General features: G+C 34.9%; 1 protein-coding gene and 2 long non-coding RNA genes across 5 annotated transcripts; 1 reads left to right on the top strand and 2 right to left on the bottom strand.

The window, feature by feature from the left end:
* Positions 1-469: 469 nt before the first annotated feature.
* On the bottom strand, positions 470-4,934 carry LOC116023074. 3 transcript variants are annotated; one of them, XR_004099357.1, is made up of 5 exons: positions 4,133-4,934; positions 3,578-3,652; positions 1,439-2,059; positions 1,229-1,354; positions 470-1,118 (listed from the first exon to the last, which is right to left on the bottom strand). It is a non-coding gene; the product is annotated as an uncharacterized LOC116023074 (long non-coding RNA). The 3 variants fall into 3 exon arrangements; XR_004099358.1 differs by having other exon boundaries at positions 470-1,136; positions 1,229-2,059; XR_004099356.1 differs by having other exon boundaries at positions 1,229-2,059.
* Positions 4,935-20,012: 15,078 nt separating this feature from the next.
* On the top strand, positions 20,013-21,757 carry LOC116023768. The gene is made up of 4 exons (XM_031264778.1): positions 20,013-20,388; positions 20,502-20,547; positions 21,004-21,079; positions 21,633-21,757. The coding sequence occupies exons 1-4, from the start codon at positions 20,150-20,152 to the stop codon at positions 21,737-21,739; spliced, it is 468 nt and encodes a 155-aa protein (XP_031120638.1). The 5' UTR covers positions 20,013-20,149; the 3' UTR covers positions 21,740-21,757.
* Positions 21,758-23,150: 1,393 nt separating this feature from the next.
* Positions 23,151-24,314, bottom strand: LOC116023206. The gene is made up of 4 exons (XR_004099378.1): positions 24,081-24,314; positions 23,636-23,864; positions 23,414-23,551; positions 23,151-23,329 (listed from the first exon to the last, which is right to left on the bottom strand). It is a non-coding gene; the product is annotated as an uncharacterized LOC116023206 (long non-coding RNA).
* Positions 24,315-26,025: the final 1,711 nt, after the last annotated feature.

Below are 26,025 nucleotides of genomic sequence, written 5' to 3'. Positions count from 1 at the left end.
TTTTAAACATTGAAGGACTAAATTGGTGTTAGATAATGATTGAATTAACAACCTTTAAAATAATTGAAGGACTAAATTTTTTAAAATTGATAATTGAGGACTGAACTTCATAATATGTAATAATTGAAGGATTAAAAAATATAATTTCCCTACATAAACATGAATTGGTGGTTTACCTTACAATGTGAATCCTAGCTCACAATATAATTTATCGGTGAATAAGCCTAGAAAGTCCTCACGTTTTTCATGAGGAGATATTTTCACTTGAGCTCTCCCAACCNGCCCCCCCCCCCCCCCCCCCCCTCGCCGGCGCGCGCGCGCGCGCACACACACACACATATATATATATATGCCTACAATATATTAGGCTCATTGCACAATTACATTTTTAATTTAGAATAATAATAACTTGTTATAAGTTCAAACTTAATAAATTTACTTTTAATTTTAATATTTATTAAAATATTAATTTTTTTAAAACAAAGCAACAAACTTTCATTAAAGTAAATGTTCAATACAAGTGGGAATAGATGAAATCCAACAAGTAGGACCAATTTGCGAACTAGCCGCTCTAGCTAAAGCATGAGCACACTTATTCACTGATCTAGGAACAAACTCAAAAGGCACTAATTAAAAGTGTCAATATAACCCATTACATGCACCTATAGCACAACCAACATAAGACCAATCAATCCCTGAGCCATTTAGCAAATGACACATAGTCTAACAATCAGAATAAAGCTTGGTTCAACTGAACCAAATTTTTAGAAATTGGTCGGCGGGAAAAGAGTTCAGGATTTTAGAGTCTACAGACGAACAAAGGTATAGCCTTGATCTTTAACCCATGAGAGTGCTTCTTTGACCGCCAACGCTTCAGCTAGATAGACATCATTCATGCAGCGTAGAGGACCATTCCGGGCAGCCTAGTAATTACCGATTGAAATCAAAATCACAAAACCGAAATAAGCATGGTTAACATTTGAGTATACTGCTGCATCCACAAAGACCCTAATATCACCATCATGTTCAGTAGCACCAGTCTGCACAGCATGCATAACTGCACCCGAAACCGGCGTTCCATTTTCCAAACCCTGCCAAGCTTCCAAGCTGCGATAGACCTGCACAATATTTGTTAACTGCCAAGGCTTATTATTCCAAACAACTTCATTTCGCGCCCTCCAAATACACCACCATATAGCAACAACGCGAAGCTTAAAAGAAGTCTCACCATGTGATAAAGCGTCGAAGAGCCAAGCTGCACAATTGTCCCCAAAATCCGGGATGTGACCATTCATTATTATCTGCCAGAGAGGTGCGACACATGCGCAATACTTCATCAAATGGTCAAGTGTTTCTGCATGGTCACGACAAAGAGAGCAAGTTACGTCCATTACCACTCGACGGCCAAACAGCGCTATCAGAACTGGAAGAACCTTACGCATGCAATAAACTCCAAATTGAACTCCAAGAAGCATTGCCAGTACTGACAAGCAAAGCAGACAAAGATCGATACCCATTTTTGACAGAGTACAACACCCTTATATCACCCCTCCAACACCATTTGTCATCATACTAGACATTAACATGAATTTTAATGATCAGACCCACATCACGCGGTAAAAACATAGTATTCAGAAACTCTAGATTCCAATAAGATGATACAGGATGAATGAGGTCACTTTCTTTCATATCCGGGTTATAGTCAGACATAGGTGTGACACCCCAACCTTTCACAAGCTGAGATAGCTAAAACTTTAACACAAAAGCTGCCTATCTCAACTATCAAACACAACATAGCGGAAGCGATTTATAATCTAAGGGGTATCATGCCACATCTAAGTAAGAAAACACGGCCTAGATGCACAGGCTATCCAAAAACTGAACTGCATAAAGTATGAATCCTAAAAACATTGTCATCATAACAAGAATCTAATCAAGAGTATATAATCTCAACATCAGCACACAGGCCCAAAACACAAAGTCTAAACAACGTAAGCTAAGTCTAAGCAGCCTCATATCGGTAAGCTCTAACACGCTCTCGCTTAGACTTATTCCATACCTGGAAAACATGTAAGAAACCATTAGCAAAAGACTGCTAAGCAACCACCATTCACACCCGTGATAAACATACATATATAATAAGCTTGTAAATAGGTTTACACACCCATATAGAAAATATACACCAACGAACTGTTCAGTATTTAAATCGGATACTCAACAACAACACGCTGAATAAGCAATAAACCAAGGACTTTCCAACAATACCAATATCCAACATAATTGCACAAGACAACAATTCTATAACGGAATATCAGCCGAATCATAAACTCAACCAAACACTCACAAGAAACAACCAAACCGCAATATATCAAGGAATAACAAAAAATCAACGAGATACGATACAACTCAAGAATCAACAAGGAACCAAACAGACCTCAACCCAAAGATAAGCACCAAACCTTACCCTCCAACCGAAATACCATCCCTCATACCAATCACCAAACCCCAAAGTTAGTCCACAGGTGCAAAAGCCCAATCACAGGGGCAAAAGCCCAATCACAGAGGCGATGAATGCCCAATCACAGAGGCGATGAATGCCCAATCACAGAGGCAATGAATGCCCAATCACAGAGGCAAATGAATGCCCAATCACATATGCAATGAATGCCCAATCACAGAGGCAATGAATGCCCAATCACAGAGGCAAAAGCCCAAAGTTAGTTTCACAGAGGCAAATGATGCCCACAGTTAGTTCACCCTCAACAGCCCAAAAGATACTCAAAGATCCACCACTCCATATCCAACCTCAGACTCAACCCAAGAACAATCCACTCACAGTGTTCATCTCAGATTATGAACACAACCAACTCCCAGAGAATACAATCAAGGATTCAACCAACCAATAGACTCATATAATGAACCAAGAGATGTGAATAAATACTCCAAAAACATGGTAAAATACCCAACAGAATATCCCAACAAAATCCAAAACCAAAGGTGAAACAACCAGACAACAGATCACTAAACAACTCACTGGAAACAGAACCAAGGATACACTAGCGGTACACCTTGGCGGAACACCCTGTGCCGCCACACTCCACCGTCCACACCAACGGTGCCTTCCAACGGAGCACGCCGGTCTACCATCCTTCTCCGCACGAAGGGACGAAGCCGCCCAGCGGTGCACCACCTTCCGCCACACCCTTCCTCCGTTGTTCTTGCGGACCACTTAGGCGGGACACATTATACCGCCTAACCTTACCGCAAGAGCAACTCCAAACCACTCCCAGACCAGAATAGACAGAATACGCAATATTCATTCCAGAATACAAAAATAGGATCAGATTTTCTAGATTACATCTCCCAGAAGCCAAATAAACATGGAATCCATACCAACAAATGTTCATAAACATCAAGGTGCAAAGGATCAAGAACACAAGTTCATAAATCCATCAAAATAACTCACAAACCAACAAAGAATAGGCTAAGCAGCAAAGAATTCCACAGGATTCCAATACACCAAATAATATTCATAGATCAAGAGTGTAAAATAGGTTTTAGTGGACATGATGGTTACCTCTTGTAGCGTATTAATCCAAGAGCAAACACCAACTCTAAGCTCAGCTCATAAGCTAGGTCCATAATCATGAACCTGAAGATTAATCAATTCTAATACCATCACTATAGGCTATCACAACAATGATAATATTGAGATCCCTATTTAGCCTAACAAATGTCCTTACCCGGAGTCCATAATTAATCACTCATTGCACCGTAACCATCCTTAGGTACCAATAAGGGTCATTAGCATTTTATCCATAACTAGGCCATTATTAATAACCGATAATTAATCAACTAACTGGGCTATAGTCTCACTATGTACTAATACTAACTAACACCCGAACCATAATTAAACTGAATAACCTATTTAGTGTATAGATATGCTAATCATGAGCCAGTAACACTAATTGAATTGAGGCCTAATACTTATAATTAGCTTTTAAACCATAAGCTTAATAATTAATCCTAGGAGTACCTTAATAATACAAATGCTAACCCATACTAGCATCCCTCCTAAACGATCTAACTAGCAGCAACTACCACCATTAAACTAATGAATTGGGCTAATTACCTCATTAGGAAGACATTAGGCGCTAATCCACTTCATTCCTCTACTGCGACGCTAGAAATTGAGAACCAAGGTCCAGATGCTACCGTCGATACCCGCCATGCATTCGTGCACGCCGTTGGGAAAGACACGCCGATGCCATCCTACGCGAGCTGCCATTCTTCTTGCTGGACGCCGAACGAGGGAGAGATGGCGTCGTTGCTCTGCTTACGTCGGACTGGGAAGGACGCTCCGCCACCTTCACCGTCGCTGATCCGCTAACGAGAGGACGCCGGAGTGCTGCTGGCTGCTGGCCGCTTCTCACTTCACGAAACAGGGAAGGCTCCGTCGTCGCTCAGCTTTACCGGAAATAGAGAAGCCATCGCGTATCGTCGGTCTTACCGGAGGAGCTGCCGCTGCTCGTCGGAAAACCGAATCAGAGATTGCCGAAACCTCACACGTTCTTCGCCGCTCAAGCTCACAGCTGCTGTCGTGGAATTCCGCCGGTCACGATCCCGTCGCTGCCGCTGCTGCCACTCTTCGCCTAGCTCACCTCCGCTGAGGGAGAAAAGGTGCTGCCGGGGAGAATAGAGCTACCGATCGGAGAAAGCTCATCTAAATGCCCTGCTTGAGGCTGCCGGGATCCTCCATCGTTGCCATGCACTTGTTACCGCCAAGTGGGGAAGAGGTAGAATCTTGGTTCACCATTGCGTCGCCGGCTACCTTCCTTGGTGTTGCTGGATGCTAGCTCAGTAGGGAGAGGCGAAAGATGGAGAGGGTAGAGAGACAGAGATGAAGAAAGACGGAAATGGGAATACAATGATCATATTCTATTTAGGGTAGGTTTCCAAAAATGGGCTATGAGCTATTTATAGGAAAGGGCTATACCATTGGACTAAAATTAGTTGGGTCAAGACTAGTAATAGTAAGCTTATAATTTGACCTTAGGATATTTTATTGGGTCCATAGCCCTATAGAAATCATATGCTATGAAATATATATATATATATTGGGCTAAGGTAATTTGGTAGAAAAATATTAATATGCTATAGAAATATATTAACCCAAGCCCAAAGATAGTTATATCAAAAATCATCTTACTACAATAATTAGTAATGAGTAAATAGGCCCCTTTATTTAAAATAGTGGTAGGAAAATACGGGGTGTTACAACAAGAGTCTGAATGTATGGAAGACCCTCATCCGGGAGCCATGGTTGTCTCTATATCCTTGTATCCTAGCTATTACCAATCCTCCTATAAGACCCCATACGTAACACCCCATTACCAATCCTCCTAATATGGACCGCCAACAGTAGCTCGGGTACGCCCCAATCTTCGCATCAAGAAACTCATCCTGGGGATAATATCTTGCTTTATATAACCTAGCAACCAGAGACGTAGGATTAGTCATGAGTCTCCAACCCTGCTTAGCCAAAAGAGCCACATTAAATCGACTGAGAACCTCAAAATCAAGCCCTCCTCTCGACTTAGGTGAACACAAGGCACTCTAGGACATCCAACGAATGCTTCCACCTCTATTACCACTTGTTCCCCACCAGAAATTATTCATAACTCGTTCAATTCTCTCACAAAGTGTAACAGGAAGGAAATAGATGCTCATAGAATATGTGGGTAAAGCTTGCACAACGCTTTTTAAAAGCACTTCTTTACCGGCCCTGAATAGAATTTTTTTGTTCCAGCCGCTCAGACGACCAATCAAATACCCATAGGAAGCCCCTAGTAACGGCCAATGTCAGGAGATTGAACAACATTAAAAACGTTGGCTACAACAGCACGCATGACATCAATAGTATTTCGGCTGAACACAATACAAGACTTAGAGTAATTAACTGATTGCCGAGACATCCGTTCATAATCCACTAAGTAGCTCTTAACCACTTCAGCCTCCTGGACAATAGCTTTGAAGAACAGCAAGCTGTCATCTGCAAAAAACAAATGTGACACACCAGGAGCACCTCTAACAACAATGCAATGGGATATCAAGTTACTCCTAGTAGCTTTAGACAGGAGAGAGGAGAGGCCTTCCGCACATAATATGAAAAGATAGAGAGAAAGAGGGTCACCCTGCCGGAGCCCACATGATGGCATAATAAAGTCGGACAATTCCCCGTTTACCCCTACTTTATACCGGACCGTAGTAACACACCGCATAATCATACGGATCCATCTATCGTGGAATCCCATACAACTCATAATAGTCTCAAGGAAGGACCATTCCATTTTGTCGTACGCTTTGGCCATATCGAGTTTTAGTGCACACCACCCATCACGCCCTTCCCGCTTACAGTTCATAAAGTGGATCACCTCTGAAGCAATTAACACATTATCAGTAATCAAACGACCCAGCAAAAAACTCACTCTGACTTACCGAGATCGCTTGATCAAGAACCACTTTCAGCCTGTTAGCCAACATCTTCGAAAGGATTTTACACAAAAAATTGCATAAAGCAATTGGCCAGAGATCTCCTATAGTGGTTGGAGTCGCCTTCTTCGGGATAAGTGTGATATATGCATCATTAAAACTTGGTGGGAAAAATCCTCACTCGCACAAGTGATAACAAACTGGGCAATGTCAGCACCAATCTCTCCCCAGAAATGTTGGTAAAAAGTCGGGCTATATCTATCCGGTCCAGGAGACTTGTCCGGTGCCATTGAAAATAGCACCTCTTTAACCTCATCAATGGTAAAAGGCCTAAGGAGTTGATCGTTATCGACAGCATGAATTGATAGCATAAAATCATCTAACGACTCTCCAAGTGTTGTCCCCTTGGTCGTAAAAACATACTGAAAATACTGCATTGCAAGCCTCAATACATCCTTCCCTTCAACCCAACGATTCGATTCATCCCAGAGTTTCACTATTCGATTTTTCCTCTTCCTAGCCGGGGCATACTAGTGAAAAAATTTAGTATTCCTATAACATTTTAGTAGCCAATGTTTCTTGGCTCTCTGGCGCCAATAGGCATTCTGCTAATCAAGTAACAAACATAATTTAACATCTAACTCTCGCACCAATGCTAAGCCAGCGGCATCACGTCTATCTCTCAAGTTATTAAGTCGGGACTGCACCAACTCTATTTCCTTGCCAATCCTCTTAGCAAAGTCACCACCCCAGCTCTTTAGGTCATTACTGCATTTATCAATATTAATTTTTAAAAATATTAAAAAGGTTAGAAACTAATATTCTTAATTATTACAAAAATTTAAATTATATATATACTATCAATATTATTATGATAAAACTAATCTAAACAAAATTATATACGTGTTATAAATATCTTTGCAGTTTGTGGCCATTATCCCCACCTTTTCACTTTTCCTATATTTATGTTTATGTACGATCGAGATCAGTAGTGTATATATATAATAGTTATTAATGAAAAATGTCCACGTTGGCATTTTTCTCTATCAGATTTCTCTCTTCTACTTTTTACATATTCTCTATGCATTTTGCTTTCACATATACCTATTGTGATCACTGTGTTAACCTCTCGAAAGTAAAAGCAAAGTAGACTGAACTTACAATACACTATCAACACGAATCGCAGTCATACTCTTTGGTGAATGGTACAGATACACAGGTAGGTATATATACAGTGTCATAAAACTACCCACTAACCCATTACTGTATTATAACTGCCCATGATTTCACTATACACTAATAATAATAATAATAATAATAATAATAATAATAATAATAATAATAACTACAACGTTCTGAGTGTATCATTTCTGCGCCCATCAAAATCACCTTGTTCTCAAGGTGATAATTAACACAATATGTCTCCATCATCATATAAAAAACAATGTCAACAATCACCATTGAAGACCTCCCGTTCTTCCACACAATTGACAGAATAGCTTTTTCTTGCCTTGTCATCAACCTCGCTCGTTGCCCGGTGGAATCTCTACTAGTCATGGCGCTGTGGATTTGGCTTGAAGATCTCCACTTCCAAATCATTGTTGATAAAATGGTGGAAGTTTCCAATTCCGTTGTTGATGGGTTGGCGAATGAAACTTTTTGTTTTGTTTTTTTGTTTTTTTTTTTTGTATCAAGATTGGAAATAATTTTATCAAGTTGATATTTTTAATGAAAGCACCAATTGATACAACCTTGAGGTTGTATGGATTGCTCTTCTTCGAGTCAAAAGCTAAACTCCAAAAAGTTAGGGGGAGAAGAGACCGACCAAAAATGGTCGGTTGGTTACGTAACCGACCAAAAAACTGAAAAACCGACCATGATTTTTTACCTTTGTAATTGATCGAATGTGGTTCTAAAATTGACTGTCGATTTTCGATCGATTACCAAAAAACCAACCTTAAACAAAGTAAGCAATACTTCAAGTAAATTAAACACTTAATACATATACATTAATACATTCTGTTTACTACTAATGCCCAAAGTCGAAATCCAAAATATCAAATGATACACACTGGCGACACTAGGAGTACCAAATACCAATGCTCAACGTCACAAACAGAAAAAATCCAACACCAACTGTCAACAAATATTAATACAAACTGGTTTACTACCAAGTCTAAAAAAAGTAATAAAATCATTTCAAAGTGATGAACAATTAAACACATTGATAGATTTATAGATTCCATGAAAGAACATTCTACCAAGCTTCAAATCCTTCAATTCCTTCAAACCTATCAAATGAAATATAATAACACCATGAACTATGTCCAATTATTCATGCCGCATCTTGAACTTTCATATCATATATATCGAGACACAAACCAAAAAATAATAATTCACCTAGAACTTTTAGCAGGTTTCCATGTCTTCTTGCTGACATGGCGCATGTTTCTCACTGATGTGGCATTTCTTTTAACAGTTATGTTGTCCATTTACATATTAAAAATTAAAAAATATATATTATATTAAAATAACCAGAATTTTCTTCTCTTTATTTTCATAATGTATACTTTTTCAATTTTGTAATTCTAATGTTTCAATTTTTTTTTAGAATTTATTTTTTTTTTGGCTAATTTTTTGTTTAGTATTTTTTTCAATTTTTCAAATTTATATAAATGCTAATTTTTTTTAGTATCTTATTTTTTTGTTTTTTTTATTTTAATTTTTAATATGTAAATGCTTACATGGACACATAAGGTTAAAACAAATGCCACATCAATGGGAAATCTGCGTCATGTCAGCAGGAAGACAGGGAAACCTGTTAAAATTTCTAGGTGAATTTTGTTTTTTGGTTTGTGGCTCGATATATACGATATGAAAGTTCAGGATGCGGCATGAATAATTGGATATAGTTCATCGTGCTAAATGACACTTTAGCCTATAATAAAACTATTAGTATTATTACTATTAATATAATATATAATAAAAAATTAGTATTATTAATATCAACTAGTATTTACACCCGTGCAATGCACAAAATGTATTTGTTATAATATATTAATAATAATTACATCAATATTCAATAGTGTAAATTATAACATTGAATATTATATAGAGCAATTGATGATTTTAGTTTAATCGATTATGTTTTATGATGTTATTATTGTTTTAATTCTAGGAAAAAATTACCCAAATAATAGTTAACATGTAGATATATGCATATGGTGTTGAAACTTTAAACAATTTATATATCAATGTTTTGGATTTGTATTAGTTGGTCTCATTATCTTGTTGTGTAGTAACTCAGTTATAGAAATTATTTGCACGGAATGTATATGTAATATGTAAATATCTAACAATTTTGTCATATTTCTATAAGAAGAATACATAATATAACTGCTTTGAATTACACATTGTTGAAAATCTCATTGTAGACGACATTAGTAGTAGTAACAGAATTTTGTCCATCATCGTCTAGAGCTAAAACCTTTAAGCCATCAAGATGAGTGAATTAGGAAAAAGCCACGTACAATTGGCCGTGATTAAAGACCAATTTTTTCAACAATAACCCACATGCTCTTCCCCCACAAAGATAACAACTTCTCCAACTCTACCAGAGCTAATTGTTGCTTATCATATTCCGATAACTAACAAATCTTCATAGTCCAAAACGAAACAAAACAAAAACAAAATCAGGGAATGGTTTTTTTTAAATAAATAATGATAAGCAAATAAGAATGTCGAATAAATAGATTGGATGTTGATGTACCTGGATTGTGCATGAGACGTTGATAATGAAACTGTGCATCTTCCGCAAGAAATTTCCAAACGGTATTCCACACCACCTTAGTTCTACTGATTGAACTTTAAGTCAACAACATAGCAAACAACCTTCGCAATGCAGATGTGGATGCCCAGTAACGCGAGTCAGTAATACCGTTGATTTACTCCTTGTCATCATCTAATAATCCATATTCATAACACGCATCCATAAACGATTTGTGAATGGCCTCCCCAACAGTGCGAATATCCCCGTGGCTTGAAGGTCCACGTATGAGATTTAAAAGGCATCATAGATAGTATAATTCTCCACACCCTGGCAGAATATAGAACAATCATCCCTTTCTCCCTTGGATGCCATTCACGCAGATCTTGTTTCCAAACAAACTTACTGGGGAACTCTGCATAAGTGAGCGACCGAACATCTTCGTATTTTTTTTTTGCCTCAAACCAAGCTTTGAACTAGCTCTACTTAACTGTTTGGTTCTCAACAATCTGGTCGAGGGTTTGATCTTCCCCATAAATAACATTCTGTTGGTGCTCTAAGTGAAAATTTAGGGGTCGTTTACTTCATTTCTCTATTTTTTCCATTTCCAGTTTCCCGTTTCTCCATTTCTCTAGTTTTCCTTCTCAATTTTTCCATTTTTCCATTTCTTCAGTTTTCTAATTTTCATTCCATATTCCTCCCGTAATTCATTTCTCTAATAATAATAATAATAATAATAATAATAATAATAATAATAATAATAATAATAATACACCAATAAAAACCTTACACTACATAAATTATAACCGATCACAAAATAAAATACACAATAATAACATGTATAAAAATACAAAAGTAAAAAAAAAATTAAGTAATAAGCGTACATTTTTATAAAAAAAAAATAAATATCATTATTTGTAGAGGCATAAAAATCTATATTCGAATTTTATAATTGCATCTAAAAATACAGAAGTGAAGAAATCATTTGCCATTTGCAATAATAATAATAATAATAATAATAATAATAATAATAATAATAATAATAATAATAATAATACACCAATAAAAACCTTACACTACATAAATTATAACCGATCACAAAATAAAATACACAATAATAACATGTATAAAAATACAAAAGTAAAAAAAAATTAAGTAATAAGCGTACATTTTTATAAAAAAAAAATAAATATCATTATTTGTAGAGGCATAAAAATCTATATTCGAATTTTATAATTGCATCTAAAAATACAGAAGTGAAGAAATCATTTGCCATTTGCAATAATAATTATAATAATAATAATAATAATAATAATAATAATAATAATAATAATAATAATAATAATACACCAATAAAAACCTTACACTACATAAATTATAACCGATCACAAAATAAAATACACAATAATAACATGTATAAAAATACAAAAGTAAAAAAAAAATTAAGTAATAAGCGTACATTTTTATAAAAAAAAAATAAATATCATTATTTGTAGAGGCATAAAAATCTATATTCGAATTTTATAATTGCATCTAAAAATACAGAAGTGAAGAAATCATTTGCCATTTGCAATAATAATAATAATAATAATAATAATAATAATAATAATAATAATAATAATAATAATAATACACCAATAAAAACCTTACACTACATAAATTATAACCGATCACAAAATAAAATACACAATAATAACATGTATAAAAATACAAAAGTAAAAAAAAATTAAGTAATAAGCGTACATTTTTATAAAAAAAAATAAATATCATTATTTGTAGAGGCATAAAAATCTATATTCGAATTTTATAATTGCATCTAAAAATACAGAAGTAAAGAAATCATTTGCCATTTGCAATAATAATAATAATAATAATAATAATAATAATAATAATAAGAGAAGAAAGAAATGAGAAAAAAAAAAAAGACGAAGGGGAAAAAAAGAAGAAAGAAAGGAGGGGGAAAAAAAGAAAGGAGGGGAAAAAAGAAGAAAGAAAGGAGGGGGGGGGGGGGGGAAAGAAGAAAGAAAAGAGGGGAAAAAACGAAAATAAGAAAGAATGGGGGAAAACATAAGAAAAGAAGAATGGGAAAAAGAGGGGAGAAAACCAAGATAAGAAGAATGGGAAAAAGAGAAGTTGGGTGCTGAGTAGGATTCAACCCCACGACTTTGCACTCTATTCATTCAAAATCACTATTCACATGTGTCTTCCATCTCTCCATTTGGAGAATGCTAATTTCTATCTCTTCAAATTTGTATAAGAATTGGAAGAATGTAGTGGAGAATGAAATTGGAAGAATAAATTTAGTAAACAACTTCAATTCTCCAATTTTTCTTTTTCTACTTCTCCAATTTTCCATTTTTTTTGGAAAATCCTCCATTATTACAAGTTGTTACACGACCCCATAACATCTCCACAAGTGGTGCGCGTTAATGTATCACGTACCCAAACAGCCGCTAGGTGGCTTCAATGTTGATATATAGCGACAATTGTAGTACATCTTAATCACATCGACCACATCACCATTGAGTCTATTCATATAATTACTCATGAACTCTACCGTGACTCGATCATTTCCTTTATTCACGTATTTGAATAAATATTTAATCGATCTCAATTGGTTACACCATTCAAAGTTAATATGTGCGCGATATTTTAGAAGCAGATGTTTATTATGCACGACAACGTAATGATTATAAATTCCGATTCCATTCCTACTGATTGTGAGTCCATTGTCCTGCCTTCTGTAGATTGGGTAACCATCTTTATCCAAAATCGTCTAACTAACATATTTTTTAAGAAAATACTTTGAACATTTACCATTTACCATGCACGGCGAATTCTTCCGGAGTTGTCTGCATGGTCCGTGCAACATGAATTCGCTAACTGCGTCATTGTACTCGGTGTCAGTATCTGGGTCTGTAATTTCAGCAAAAATCAATGCATCAATTGTAGCTGTAAAATTTGCCCGATTTATTTTTTTGGCAAATAGCAATATGTGCTCATGAGGGAGTCCTCTTTTTTGAAATTTAATCGTATAGATAACTAAACAGAAAATTTTTAAAAAAATAGTTGAATTTTATACTTGAAATTTAGATTTAATTATGGCACATTAAAGTATACACGATAATCAAATACCTCCACATATGTCCCCAAACAGCTTTTCTGTTTTGATCTCTTCAATCATAGCATCAAGTTTCATCTTAAACACGCGAGAAACAATATTGGGTCTATCCTCTACTTTACGGTCACGTTATGCAGCATACTGCTCAATCTTAGGCTACTTCGGGTTGCATGTGAATGTTATGAACAGATGTGGATAACCGATGTGTCTGCATATTGCCATTGCATTTGGATAGTTTTGAATCATATACCAATCGTTATATCGTGGACCAGGGTCCACAGTGCACTATAGACCCTGGTCCGAAACGACGTCGTTTCGATGTTAGTGGACTCGGACGCGAATGACTTCAGGGAATTCATTATCTATATTACATAGAATCCTTATTTAGAATACACAGAACGTTTTCCTAGAATACACAGAACGTTTACCTATAATACACAGAATATTGACACAAAATACACAGAACTCATCCTCCTAACATTCGAATGCGCAAACACATCACAACCTGTGTTAATAACATGAATACACAGAATATGGACATAAAATACACAGAACTCATCCTCCTAAACATTCGAATGCACAAACACATCACAACATGTGTTACTAACATGAATACACAGAACGGTGGCCTAAAATACACAAAATGATTGCCTAGAATACACAGAACGATTACTTAGAATATACAGAACTCATATCCTAACATTTTGGTACGGGGTGCACGATATAAATTGCCATCATATACCTAGCTCCACCTATGAATAATGATGGGAGTATAATTCTTTTACCTCGAGCTGTGGGATCTAACTCTCCCCTTGTTAATGTATTGCTCAACCCCTGATAAGCTTCATAACGCAACGCCTTCTAATGAGTTCTAATGTAGATCAAGCGTGCATATTCGATCATTGTATATGCATCAACCAAGTATTGTTGAAATAATCTCCTAGAATATAACAATGTATGCTTCTCATTTACCTTCTCATGTATATAGAACTAGTATCTTACCCGTGCGATGCGCGGAAACAATTATGATATAGTGAATTAAGGAAGAAATTAGAAAAATGTATATAGATGAGAGATACTCTTTAGGGCTAATTCTTGTCCTACCACCATGATGTCCTTGGCACCATGCATCAGAAAATGTAATATCTTCACGATAACTATCTTCGCCATATGGGAACAACAAAGGGTATTGTAGCGGCAAATATGCGGGGTTCAAATGGTTTATTCTTTTCAACTGTCCAGTTCTGCTCTCGATCAATATGTCTAGATCACCCATTGATGGGTCTAGGTCCATGACAATAAGTGCAGCCACCTCGTTAGCGGTAGGTAAATTGTATGTCCTTCCATCTTTGTTCTACCTACCTATTAAATTCATTTTAACCTCAACAACTAGATTATACTAGATTTCAATTATTGTCATTCTGAAACATTTGACCAAAACATTATTTCGATCCAGCATGTTCTTTAATTCCTCAACAATATTTTCGTGGATATCCCATAAGTTAATGTATCTTCTTCATAGGAAACAAATGGGAGTAAGTAAATAATACTTGTCATTCTTGGTGAAATCTAGACGAAAGTTATTACGTATTTGGATACTTGCATAACAGAATTGATGCGATTGTTAATCTCAATATATGTGTCATAAATATATAGCTGTGCAAACTTTGGCATACAAACTTCTCCTGGAACCAAGCTTCTAACCCAATGATAATTTTGACCACTAATCCTAAAAGCGAGAGGAGTGTTACTGGTGTTGATTGACCTATCGACTCTACCAGTCTACCTCCCAGAGATGTGAAGTAGAACATGTTGTTATACCTTCAAATATTATTGAGGAAGTGTCTGCTCAGTTCATTATCGCCAAAGTATAGGCTCTGGATAACATGGGGAGGATCCTTCATGCGAGGTAATTGGATCTTGCCTATTAGTAACACTTTGTGTATTTCGGCAATCGTCATGTAACATTTTGATTTGAGCGCTTGTGTTGCCAGAATAAGGCACCACAATAATTACAGGAATGAACAACATCTCCAAGGTCCAAATAGTAATCTAATTACATAAATAGTTTATAATTAACGCATATTATTGGTTGTGTGATGAAAATGAACATAACTAAGATTTGTGAGTTCATAAAAAATCACCATATCCGTTACTTTCAGATAGAGTTAATTCCATTTTTTATCCTAGATTTATAGGTGGCAGTCCACTTTAAATCCTTTTTTATTAGAACATCCACTTTTGGTCCTAGTATTATTGTGGCATGACCATTTTTGGTCTTTTATCAACAAAACAATTTAAATATCGTAAAATACAAAGACATTTCAGTCTTCAATTATGGATGTTTTCAAAAAAAATAAACATAAAAATATAGCCATTCAACCTACTTTTTATATATATAAAAAAAAAAAGATTGAAATATTTGTGTATTTAACGATATTTCAACAATTTTGTTGATAGAGGACTAAAACTAATCACGCCACAATAATACTAGGACCAAATAAGGATGTTCTAATAAAAAAGTACTAAAAGTGGATTGTCACCTATAAATATAGGACAAAAAATGGAATTAACTCTTTTCAGATACTAATTGTTCGAAATCTATATTTAAATTCCTCGCATTTGTTCTTGACGATGTTGTACTAGAATTTCTCAAAACTGATTGCACAACACGATTACAATGAGGATGTGCTGCTCGTTTCACTTTAAAAGAAAACATAACTAATTGTTAATTATTGTTTTAATAATTTTAAAAAGTTGGGAAAACAAAATAGGAATAACAAAGATGGAAAAAATCGTGAACAGTGTAATCTAGATTACCATTTGATACATCAACTAATGGTTGGCGTGATGAATACGTTGAAGTAGACATATTTGACATATTAAAAGAATATTGAGTGGACGGTGGACACATGTTGCACATATGAACTACAATTTTTTTATTAAAACATATTTAACATGAGATTAAGAGTATATATATTGTGTTTTAATTAAAACATATATAACCTAAATTTTAGCATATATACAACAGATGAAGAAATAGACAATTAATTAATGGAGAAAAATGTTACTATCTGTTGTGACAGTTAACGGTGTGCCCGGTCGAATATTTGTGTTCAATGCATATAAATTTGGGTTGCTAGCAACTACAATATTTTTTAAAAAAAAAAAACAATAATAGAAACAAATAAACACAAAATAGAGTTAACGTGTAAAAATCAAACAATGACTAATTAAATAAAAGAGTCAACTCCTTTTTTGGTCCTAGACTTATAGTGTCAAAGACAATTTTAGTCCTCCATAAAAAAAAACAATAATAGAAACAAATAAACACAAAATAGAGTTAACGTGTAAAAATCAGACAATTTTGGACTCAAATTGAGTTAATTCCATTTTTGGTCCTAGATTTATAGGTGGCATTCCACTTTTAGTCCTCTTTTATTAAAACATCCACATTTGGTCCTAGTATTATTGTGTCATGATTATTTTTGGTCCTCCGTCAACAAAATTGTTGAAATGTCGTTAAATACAATGGCATTTCGGTCTTCAATTACAGATTTTTTTAAAAAAAAATAAACATAAAAATATAGCGGGGTCAAATTACTTTGTATAAAAATGATTGAAAAAACATTGTATTTAACGACATTCAACAATTTTGTTGACGGAGGACCAAAAATGGTCATGCCACAATAGTACTAGGACCAAATGTGAATGTTTTGATAAAAGAGGACTAAAAGTGGAATGTCACATATAAATCTAGGACCAAAAATGGAATTAACTCATATCAAATTACTTTAGTATTGAAGAATAAAGAGTTTTTTCCCAAAATGGTTCCTCGACTATTGCTCATTCTCAATTTTGCATTTCGACTTTTAATTGCACCTAATGTGGTCCCTTGACTTTCAAAAACTTACCCAATTTGGTCCTCCGTTACATATTCCGTCAAATCAGTGTTAAAATGGAGGGCATTTTCGTCCATTTACCTATTGTTAGCCTAATAAACATTGAGAAATAGTTGAGGGACCGTTTTGAGAATAGTCAAGGGACCATTTTGGGAAAAACTATTTTATTTATTTCATTTTTGTTTATTTTCATTTTTTAGACTCTATAAAATTAGAATTTCTATACATTTTTTTCTTACAAATATAAATACTTAAAATCGTGCAATCCATCCTAAAAATTTTTAACTTTTTTTACAGACTTTTTCCCTCTATCTAAATATACAAACTATTCCTATGCAGATTTACAATAAGTTTCGTAAATTTTATAAATACTCATTTTTTAAGCATCGATTAAAATAATTCTTAGTCACATCCGTAATACTAAATATATTACTTTGGATTTTTTATAAATAAGATATAATATTATTAAACTCAAATAATTAAAAATAATGTGCGCACATCACAAAAGATTTTATGATTGACTTAAAAATTAACTATAAATTTTATTGTTGAATACAAATTGACAATTATTAAACATTATTTTTAATAATTATTGTGTCCCGTGTAATATACTAAAATTATTAGGTAGGATTTTTATAATTAAGGTATAATTTAATTAAATCAAAATTTTTAAATATAATGTGTCCACATTACAAAATAAATTATACTTGCCTTAATAATTAATAATTAAAAAAAAAATAAGAAGAGGAAAACATATAAAAGATGTCATACAATATCTTAAATAATGTAAAATAATATAAAATTTAATAATTACTTCGAAATCAAATACAGAAAATATTGCAGGAAACATTGACGAGATTTTACTTTCGGCTCACCTGAGAAGTTTACTAGAAAAATTTACCTTTCGGTCCAATATTTTCCCTACATTTTACACTCTTTGGGTGTCTACGCTTGAAAAAAAATATTATTTCAATGGTAAAAGTAATATTTAATGTGATACATAGTGATTGATTGTCTATGAACATAAAAAATTAAAAAAAAAAAAAAGAAGTATATGAGTATTTATGAAATTTACGGAACTTATTGTAAAACTTCATAGGAATAGTTTGTATATTTAGAGGGGAAAAGTCTGTAAAGAAAGTTAAAAATTTTGAGGTTGGATTGCGCGATTTTAACTATTTATATTTGTAAGAAAAAATGTATAGAAATTCTATTTTTATAGTGTGAAAAATGAAAATAAACAAAAATGAAATAATAAAATAGTTTTTCCCAAAATGGTCCCTTGACTATCCTCAAAACAGTCCTCAACTATTTCTCAATGTTTATTAGGCTAACAATAGGTAAATGGACGAAAATATCCTCCATTTTAACACTGATTTGACAGAATATGTAACGAAGGACCAAATTGGGTGAGTTTTTGAAAGTCGAGGGACCACATTAGGTGCAATTGAAAGTCGAAATGCAAAATTGAGAATGAGCAATAGTCGAGGGACCATTTTGGGAAAAAACTCAAGAATAAATGATATTTTGAATATAACATATACCATTTGTGATTGCACTCAATGGTGTTCCTCTGGTGGCCACATAATTATCTTAGAACAGACTTTGACGAACATTAACTATTGCAAATTAATAGAACAAAGAACTCAAAATTGGCATATCATTTAACATATTATGTTACATTATATTTTTGAGTATTTGTACCGTTGTTCGGTGTGTTAATAAGTGTTGATGGAGAGCATCTTGTAAATCCACCGAGCAATTCATCGTTGATTAAATTTTCCAAACCAAGGCTCAAGACAGATGACAATGGGAGCAAGGGGACAAGCAAAATGGTACCAGACCCAAGTACACGGGAGGAAGATCCATCCTCTAAGGTGACAGGAGGACTATGCGTATGGGGAGAAAATGTGGAAAATAGATTAGATTTACCTGTCATATGATCTGTGGCTCCTGAGTCTATGATCCATTTGGAAGAGGACGAGAGAATACAAGAAGTTGTGTTCCCAGAGTTAGCAATAGCAGTGACTGAAGGTGATGAATGCTTTAAAGAGGCTTAGTACCGAGAAAACTCAGCAAACTAATCAGCAAAGATTATGACTTTCTTAGCAAATATATCAGATTGATATTCAGCCATACCCAAACAAAAACCAGATCACAAAGCACACAAAATAGGAACCTGAAGGTGTACGATACAACCTGACCATAGAACCGAAGCAACTGATCCAAACCAAGTCCAGGTCTGAGACTACTGAACTCAGGCAACCCTGGAGGTGTCAACCAGGAAACTTTCCGGTCGTCGGAGACGCCGCACGCGGCAGCGCGTGGAGCGAGTTGCGGCGGTGCATGAGGCCCACGGCGCGGTCCATATCGACGTCGAAATTTGCAAGTACGGTCACCGAACGCTGGCGAACCTTCCTAGGTGGGTGGTGACGACTGCAGAAGCCGAAAAAAAAATCCTTTTATTGTAAAGGCTCAGATACCATGTTACGAAAGTAAAGAGAATACTTTATTAATATCCTGTACATTCTTCGCAAAAGAGAATACTCAACCCAACCCTATATATATATAAGCTAGAAGACACCAAACAAGGAAACAAGTTTCTATATGCCTACCCACCAAAATCTCTAAGACTGCCTAAGTGCCTAATCTATAGAGATTCTATATATTATATCTATATTCCATAACAATAGGTAATGATAAACTAACACTCTAACAGACCAGCTGGTGGTTGTCAAAATGTCAGTATTGGACAAAAATGTCTTGTCACCTTGTTCATTATTTGGTCTGATAGGTCAAATTGTTTACTAAGAAATAAATGGATGTGTACCCATTTCAAAAGTGATTCCAGTTGCTGAAATCATAGCTATGACCATTGATGTGATGATGCATACTAACTCTTTTACAGGAGAATTGAAGAGGCTGCAAAACCTTGTTGCAGATGCAAAAGCCAACAATATAAATGTTGTCTGTGCTTTAGTCAAAAGAATGCTGGATAGAAACATGTTTCTCTTTGGGTTTGTGGATATAAACGAAGGCTCTGCAACAGAGAGAGTAAATGAGCTTACAGAAATACAGAATGCTAGAGTCCAGACAGCATATGCGAAGTAAGGACTAAATTTTATAAAACCCCACATTAACATAAGGGATTCCCTTCCATTTGATCTTTGGTTTCTTTGTTGCAACTGGCCAAGTGACCATAACCATTTTTGCTGTATAGGTTGTTTGCAAACACAAAAATTGAGCACTACACCCATTTGGACATGGTAAGCTCCACAACACCTAGTCAGATAATTGATTGCTTCTTGCTATGTGCATTTCCAAATAGGCATATGTTGCATAAGTATTGCTAGCAACACTTCAGATGGAGAAATAGAATAAAGATGTGATTATTTAGTGTGTAGAGGGTAAAGAATGTAAGTAGCTTCTAAAATAAACTTTTATAGCTATTGGACAAGTAAAACTTGTGTGCCATTAGTTTGGTCAAATTCTTTCTTGGAAAGTTGCTTTACTTATGGACATGGCAGATTATTATGTATGTGCACATATCCCATGGGTTATACTGATATGCAGATTTGTACAATGTGGTCAGTTTGACCAATGAAAGGAATTTTGCTAATTATTGGCTGTCATGATCACTTTTACATGGTCATTTATCAATGCCTTGTGACATGTTTGTCATGGTGTTTTCAAAATGGTATTTCTTTAAAAAATTGGTCTAGGGAATGGAACTTGATGCGGATTTGATCAAGCAAAGATCAACAGAATATGCAATGGCCAAGAGACGAACCATTGAAGGTATGTAACTGCTTCAATATCTTTACATTTCTTGTACTATTCCCATTTTCAAGTCAAATAAGTAAAGTGGAAGTTCTGTTGGAATTATATCTTTCTTGAAGATAATGCATTTTAGTACCTGTGGTTAGACTTTGTCCAACTACATGTAATATTTCCCAAATATTTTTTTTGTTTTGCTTTTGGAAAACTGTGTATTAATTTGTTCTAGTTTGCCACTGGCTTGAACTCGAAGTTGTTTCTAAAGTCTCTGAAATACCTGAAACTTCTCTTCTATTTGGGCTCTATTTCTTAATGAAGCCCTCCCTGCTGATTTCAACTGATTACATTATGATCTTTGCTAACTCTTTTATTCTTCTTAATTTCCACATTTTTAATGTCTAATATATCTATGTGTCTTATGATATAATTTAAGGAAATGCTCCTCCTTTAAACTTCTTTTGAGCTCACTGATTGTTCCTGTTTACTTTCTGAAGAGTCTAGCAATATTGTAGATATTGAAACCATAAAACACATAGCGGAGAATAAGAGATTGATTGGAGAAACAATTGAGCAGAAAGTTGCAGATTGGAATGCACAGAAGGATTCATTCTATCAACAAACAGGATGTGGTCGTCAGTTGGCTATAGAATCTCTACAACAGGAAGAACCGATGCAAGTTGATGGAAACTTAGAGGAAGCGGGCGAATTGCAGGAAGACAACAACGACGACTTTAGCAAGGAACTGGAAGATGTTCTTTTGTCCGAACAGCTCTTGCTCGAGAATGAGGAAGCAGAAGATTTCAACTAGGAATACTGATTAGGTTCAAGAGTATTACCATCTTATAATTCAACCTCAAGGATGTGAACTCTTTATCTTCTGCAGGCATGTCGTAGAATATACAATCCTACCAAAACTAAAACACCTAAAATTAAGCACAATATATTCATAGAATATCATACTAAAATAAAAAGCTGTCAAAATTACACTAAAACCCCACTAATTAATACGAGTAATTTTCAAAAAGGAAAAAACAAAAGAAATAATCTTAGCCATCAAAAATCTAAAGATGGACGATCCAAAACAATTCTTATTTCTTTAAATATATATATATTGATATAGTAAATTCCGTCAATGTATAGTGTGTGTAGAGAAAATTTATGAAGAGTAGAGCAAATTAGTCAATTAGAAGCTTTTTTATTCATCCTTCTAGAGGGAGTAGAGAGGAAATGAGTAAGTCTTCTAGAGAAGGTAGATGAGAAGTGGAAAAGCCTCCTCTAATGAAGGGCTAGGGTTCTTTTTATAGGCACTTAGACTCGTATCCGATACCAAATATACATACAAAATACGTATGTAGTATACTCGAGATATATTCCCTATCAAGTAGTTGTCCCAGTTTGTGCCCTGACGTCGAGTTAACGAGGAAGGGCTTGGGTTGAAAGATTCGAGTACACAGTTCATGACGAGCTCCTTGAGTCTAAGTTGAGCATAGGGGTGCGATTTACATCGGTTGCCTTGTTAAAAACTTTAAACTAAGAAAACCCCGTGAGAAAAAATTTAGCTAAAGGAAAAAGAGTACAATTGCAAGTGCAATCTTTCAGACTACCGAGGGATTGAATTGATTTTAGTGTGATCTAGCGACCAAATTTTACCAATTTAGGGATCGGTTTCACCAATCGGGAGATTGGATTTTTAATGAGATCTAGTGAGTGGGAATGGAGGTCCCTGGACCGTGAATAAATCCAATCTCTTGATTGGTAAGACTTAGCATTAGGTAGAGCTGTCAATACGGGCTAGCCCGTCACGGGTTGGCAAAAAACAGGCCGTGACGGCCCGACTCGGCCCATTTCTCATACGGGTTGGAAAAATGCCAACCCAGCCCGTCAGCCCGTATTCAGTTTTTTTTTTTAAGAAAATTTTTTTTATTTTAAATGTGTTGTTGAAACATTTATTTCATTGTTATATTCACTTATATTTAATAAATTTACATTTACAAATTACAATTTAATTGTAGAGGTGTATACTTGTAGTTTTGTATTTAAATGACAAAATTAATATACAGAAAAAAAAATTGAAATGCTACAAATCCTATAATTCTTGAAAGTCCATAAATCAATAAATCATTAAAGTCTTAAGTCCATAAACAACCAAAAGAAGTTAAACATTCCAAGTTCATTTGCATTCATCAATTATCACAATAATTTTTTAATAATACTCCACTAGACAATACTCAATACAAATAGCATTATTAGCATCATGCCATCATCATTCATCTGAAAAAAAATAATAATAATAATAATAATAAACAATAAATCAATAACTGATATACAAATATTAAAAAATTAAACTCTAAATACCTTCACGACTTCATTCACCAAGAGTCCAAGAACATTAGAAGTTAGAAGCCTTCTCAAGTGATTCACTCTTCTAGATATGTATCTAGATCATATTTTTTTAATAACACTAACATTTTCACTAGAAAAATCCGTATACTCCTACACAATTGCACAAATCACAATTAAAATTTGAAAGCATATTAAATAAAATTTGAAATAAATTTATTAAGTTAAAACACTTACTCCAAAGTAATTTACTTGTCGTGCATGAGAGGAATGTGCTTGAACATGTGAAGAAGATGAAGTTGAAGTTGAAGCTGAAGTTAAAATTGAAGTAGAAACTAAACTTGTCCCATTCTCATATTAGGAAAATAGAACATACATCTTTCTCTTTACACTCCGTAGTCACTAGTCAGTACCCCTCTTACTCACAGTCACACTGTCACATTAACAATATACTTATATGCCAAATCTGCAAATCATATATTCATAAATCACAAACAATATTTACAAATCACAACCAAATCTGCAATACAATATGAATAAGGCTAACAAATATACTGTGTTGACTCAACAATATTCACAAATCACAACCAAATATGAAAATCATATATTCATATTCATTACGACATTAACAATAAATCAATAATAATAGAAATTTTTTTAAAAAAAATATTAACTGACTTACCAGAGGTCCAGAACACTGAACACAGTCGGCTGGTCGCGGTCGCGGAGGCGTGGAGAGGGATGGTCGCTGGTCGCGGTTGCGGAGGGGAGGGTTGGTCGCGGTCGCTGAGGGCTGGTCGCCGTCGTCCGCGCAGCTGGTCGGAGTTGCACTTCGCCGCTGTTCGTCATTCGCACTTCGCAAGTTCGCAGGAATCGCAACAATCAGTAGAGGAAAGATAGGGAATTAGGGATTAGGATTTAGGGATTTTGCTATTTATACGTGACTAACAAACACTCCCACAGTCGACACTCGACAGATGCCCAAAGTCCGTGGTCGGTCGTTATATGGTGGACCATGGTCATAAAACGACGCCGTTTCAGTAAGTGGGAGAAACAGCGGCTGTTAGTCATAACGGAGCTCCGTAACTGATACTAAAGTTCATCTCAAATGATACTGCCTCACATTTATTTTTATATTATCGAATGAAACTGTAGTTATATCGAAAAGGAACTGCAGTTGTGTTGAACTGATACTGAATAACAGTTTCACATTTTTGGGTACTGCAGTTATATCGAAAAAGAACTGCAGTTGTGTTGAAAGGGAACTGCAGTTGTGTTGAACTGATTCTGAATAATAGTTTCACATTTTTGGGTACTGTAGTTATATAAAAAAAGGAATTGAAATTGTGTTGAACTGATACTAAATAACAGTTTCACATTTTTTGGTGTATATTGTTCAATGAAACTGTAGTTATATCGAAATGATATTGTAGTTGTGTTGAAAGAAAACTAAACAATAATTTCACATATTTGAGTGTATAATGTCGAATGAAACTACAGTTATATCGAAAAGAAACTGCAGTTGTGTTGAAAGGGAACTGCAGTTGTATTGAAAAGGAACTGTAGTTGTGTTGAAAGGAAACTGTAGTTGCGCGTAACGGAGGCCGTTTCAACCGTTTGTTTTCATTAATCAAAACGACGTCGTTTTGATGCGCGGTCCACAGTAAAATTTGCGGTCCGTGTCTAATTTTTTTTTAAATATATATATACACGGGCCGGGTAACCAGTGGGTTACCCGGGTTCAGCCCGTATCAAATACGGGCTAAACGGGTCCGGTCGAATATGGGACGGGTTGGGACTTCTCCGACCCAACCCATCCAAAAACACGGGTAAACGGGCCCAACCTGACGGGTTAGTTGGGCCCGTTTTGACAGCTCTAGCAATTAGCATAGGCAGAAGATCAAGAGACATTTCAGTAACCATCCTCTTCCTTTCTATTTCCTTTCTTCCATTTTCTTTATTTCCTTCTTCTTCCTCTTCCTTCCTTGTCCAATGTTTATGTTTGTTCATGTGTGTATATGCTTGTGTATGACATTGGTGCTCTATATGATGGTCTGGGCATCTAGGAGGTGAAGGAAGTGGGCAACACTGAAGGATAGAGGAGGGATTCGTGCTATTAGGCTAGCAAGCTTGAGGTATAACTCATTATTTTTCAAAATCTATTATATATATATATATATATATATATATATATATATATATATATATATATATATAGGGGGTGGAAATAGGCCGAGCATTAGAAAATTAGGTTTTGGCCTGTTACAAAAATCTAAAGTCTAGACTTGAGCCTGAGCCTGTATGTCGACTTTTTGTTAGGCTCAAGCCTGAGCGTACAATTGGCATGGCCTAGCCTAAAGCCTTTTCAAAAGCCTGTTTAATATTTAGGCCATTAAAAAGATTTCAAAGTAAGTCTTACTTTGAGCCTAAAGTCTACATGTTAAGACTTTTTAAAAACTTTAATAAGTATATCTAAATAATTTAAGAAATATACCTAATACATAATTATATAAGTATATCACCACAATGCAAACACAATAGTATTAATTCACAACATCAGCATGCTCGTTAACTTGTTTATAAATAAATTAAATTGTATTATTATTTGTTATCCTATACATATCATA

The sequence above is a fragment of the Ipomoea triloba genome, chromosome 6, assembly GCF_003576645.1.
Source record: "Ipomoea triloba cultivar NCNSP0323 chromosome 6, ASM357664v1".
In the NCBI taxonomy this organism is placed as follows: Eukaryota; Viridiplantae; Streptophyta; class Magnoliopsida; order Solanales; family Convolvulaceae; genus Ipomoea; species Ipomoea triloba.
The sequence above is the reverse complement of the archived record's forward strand: the minus strand, read 5'-3'. Positions and strand labels throughout refer to the sequence as shown.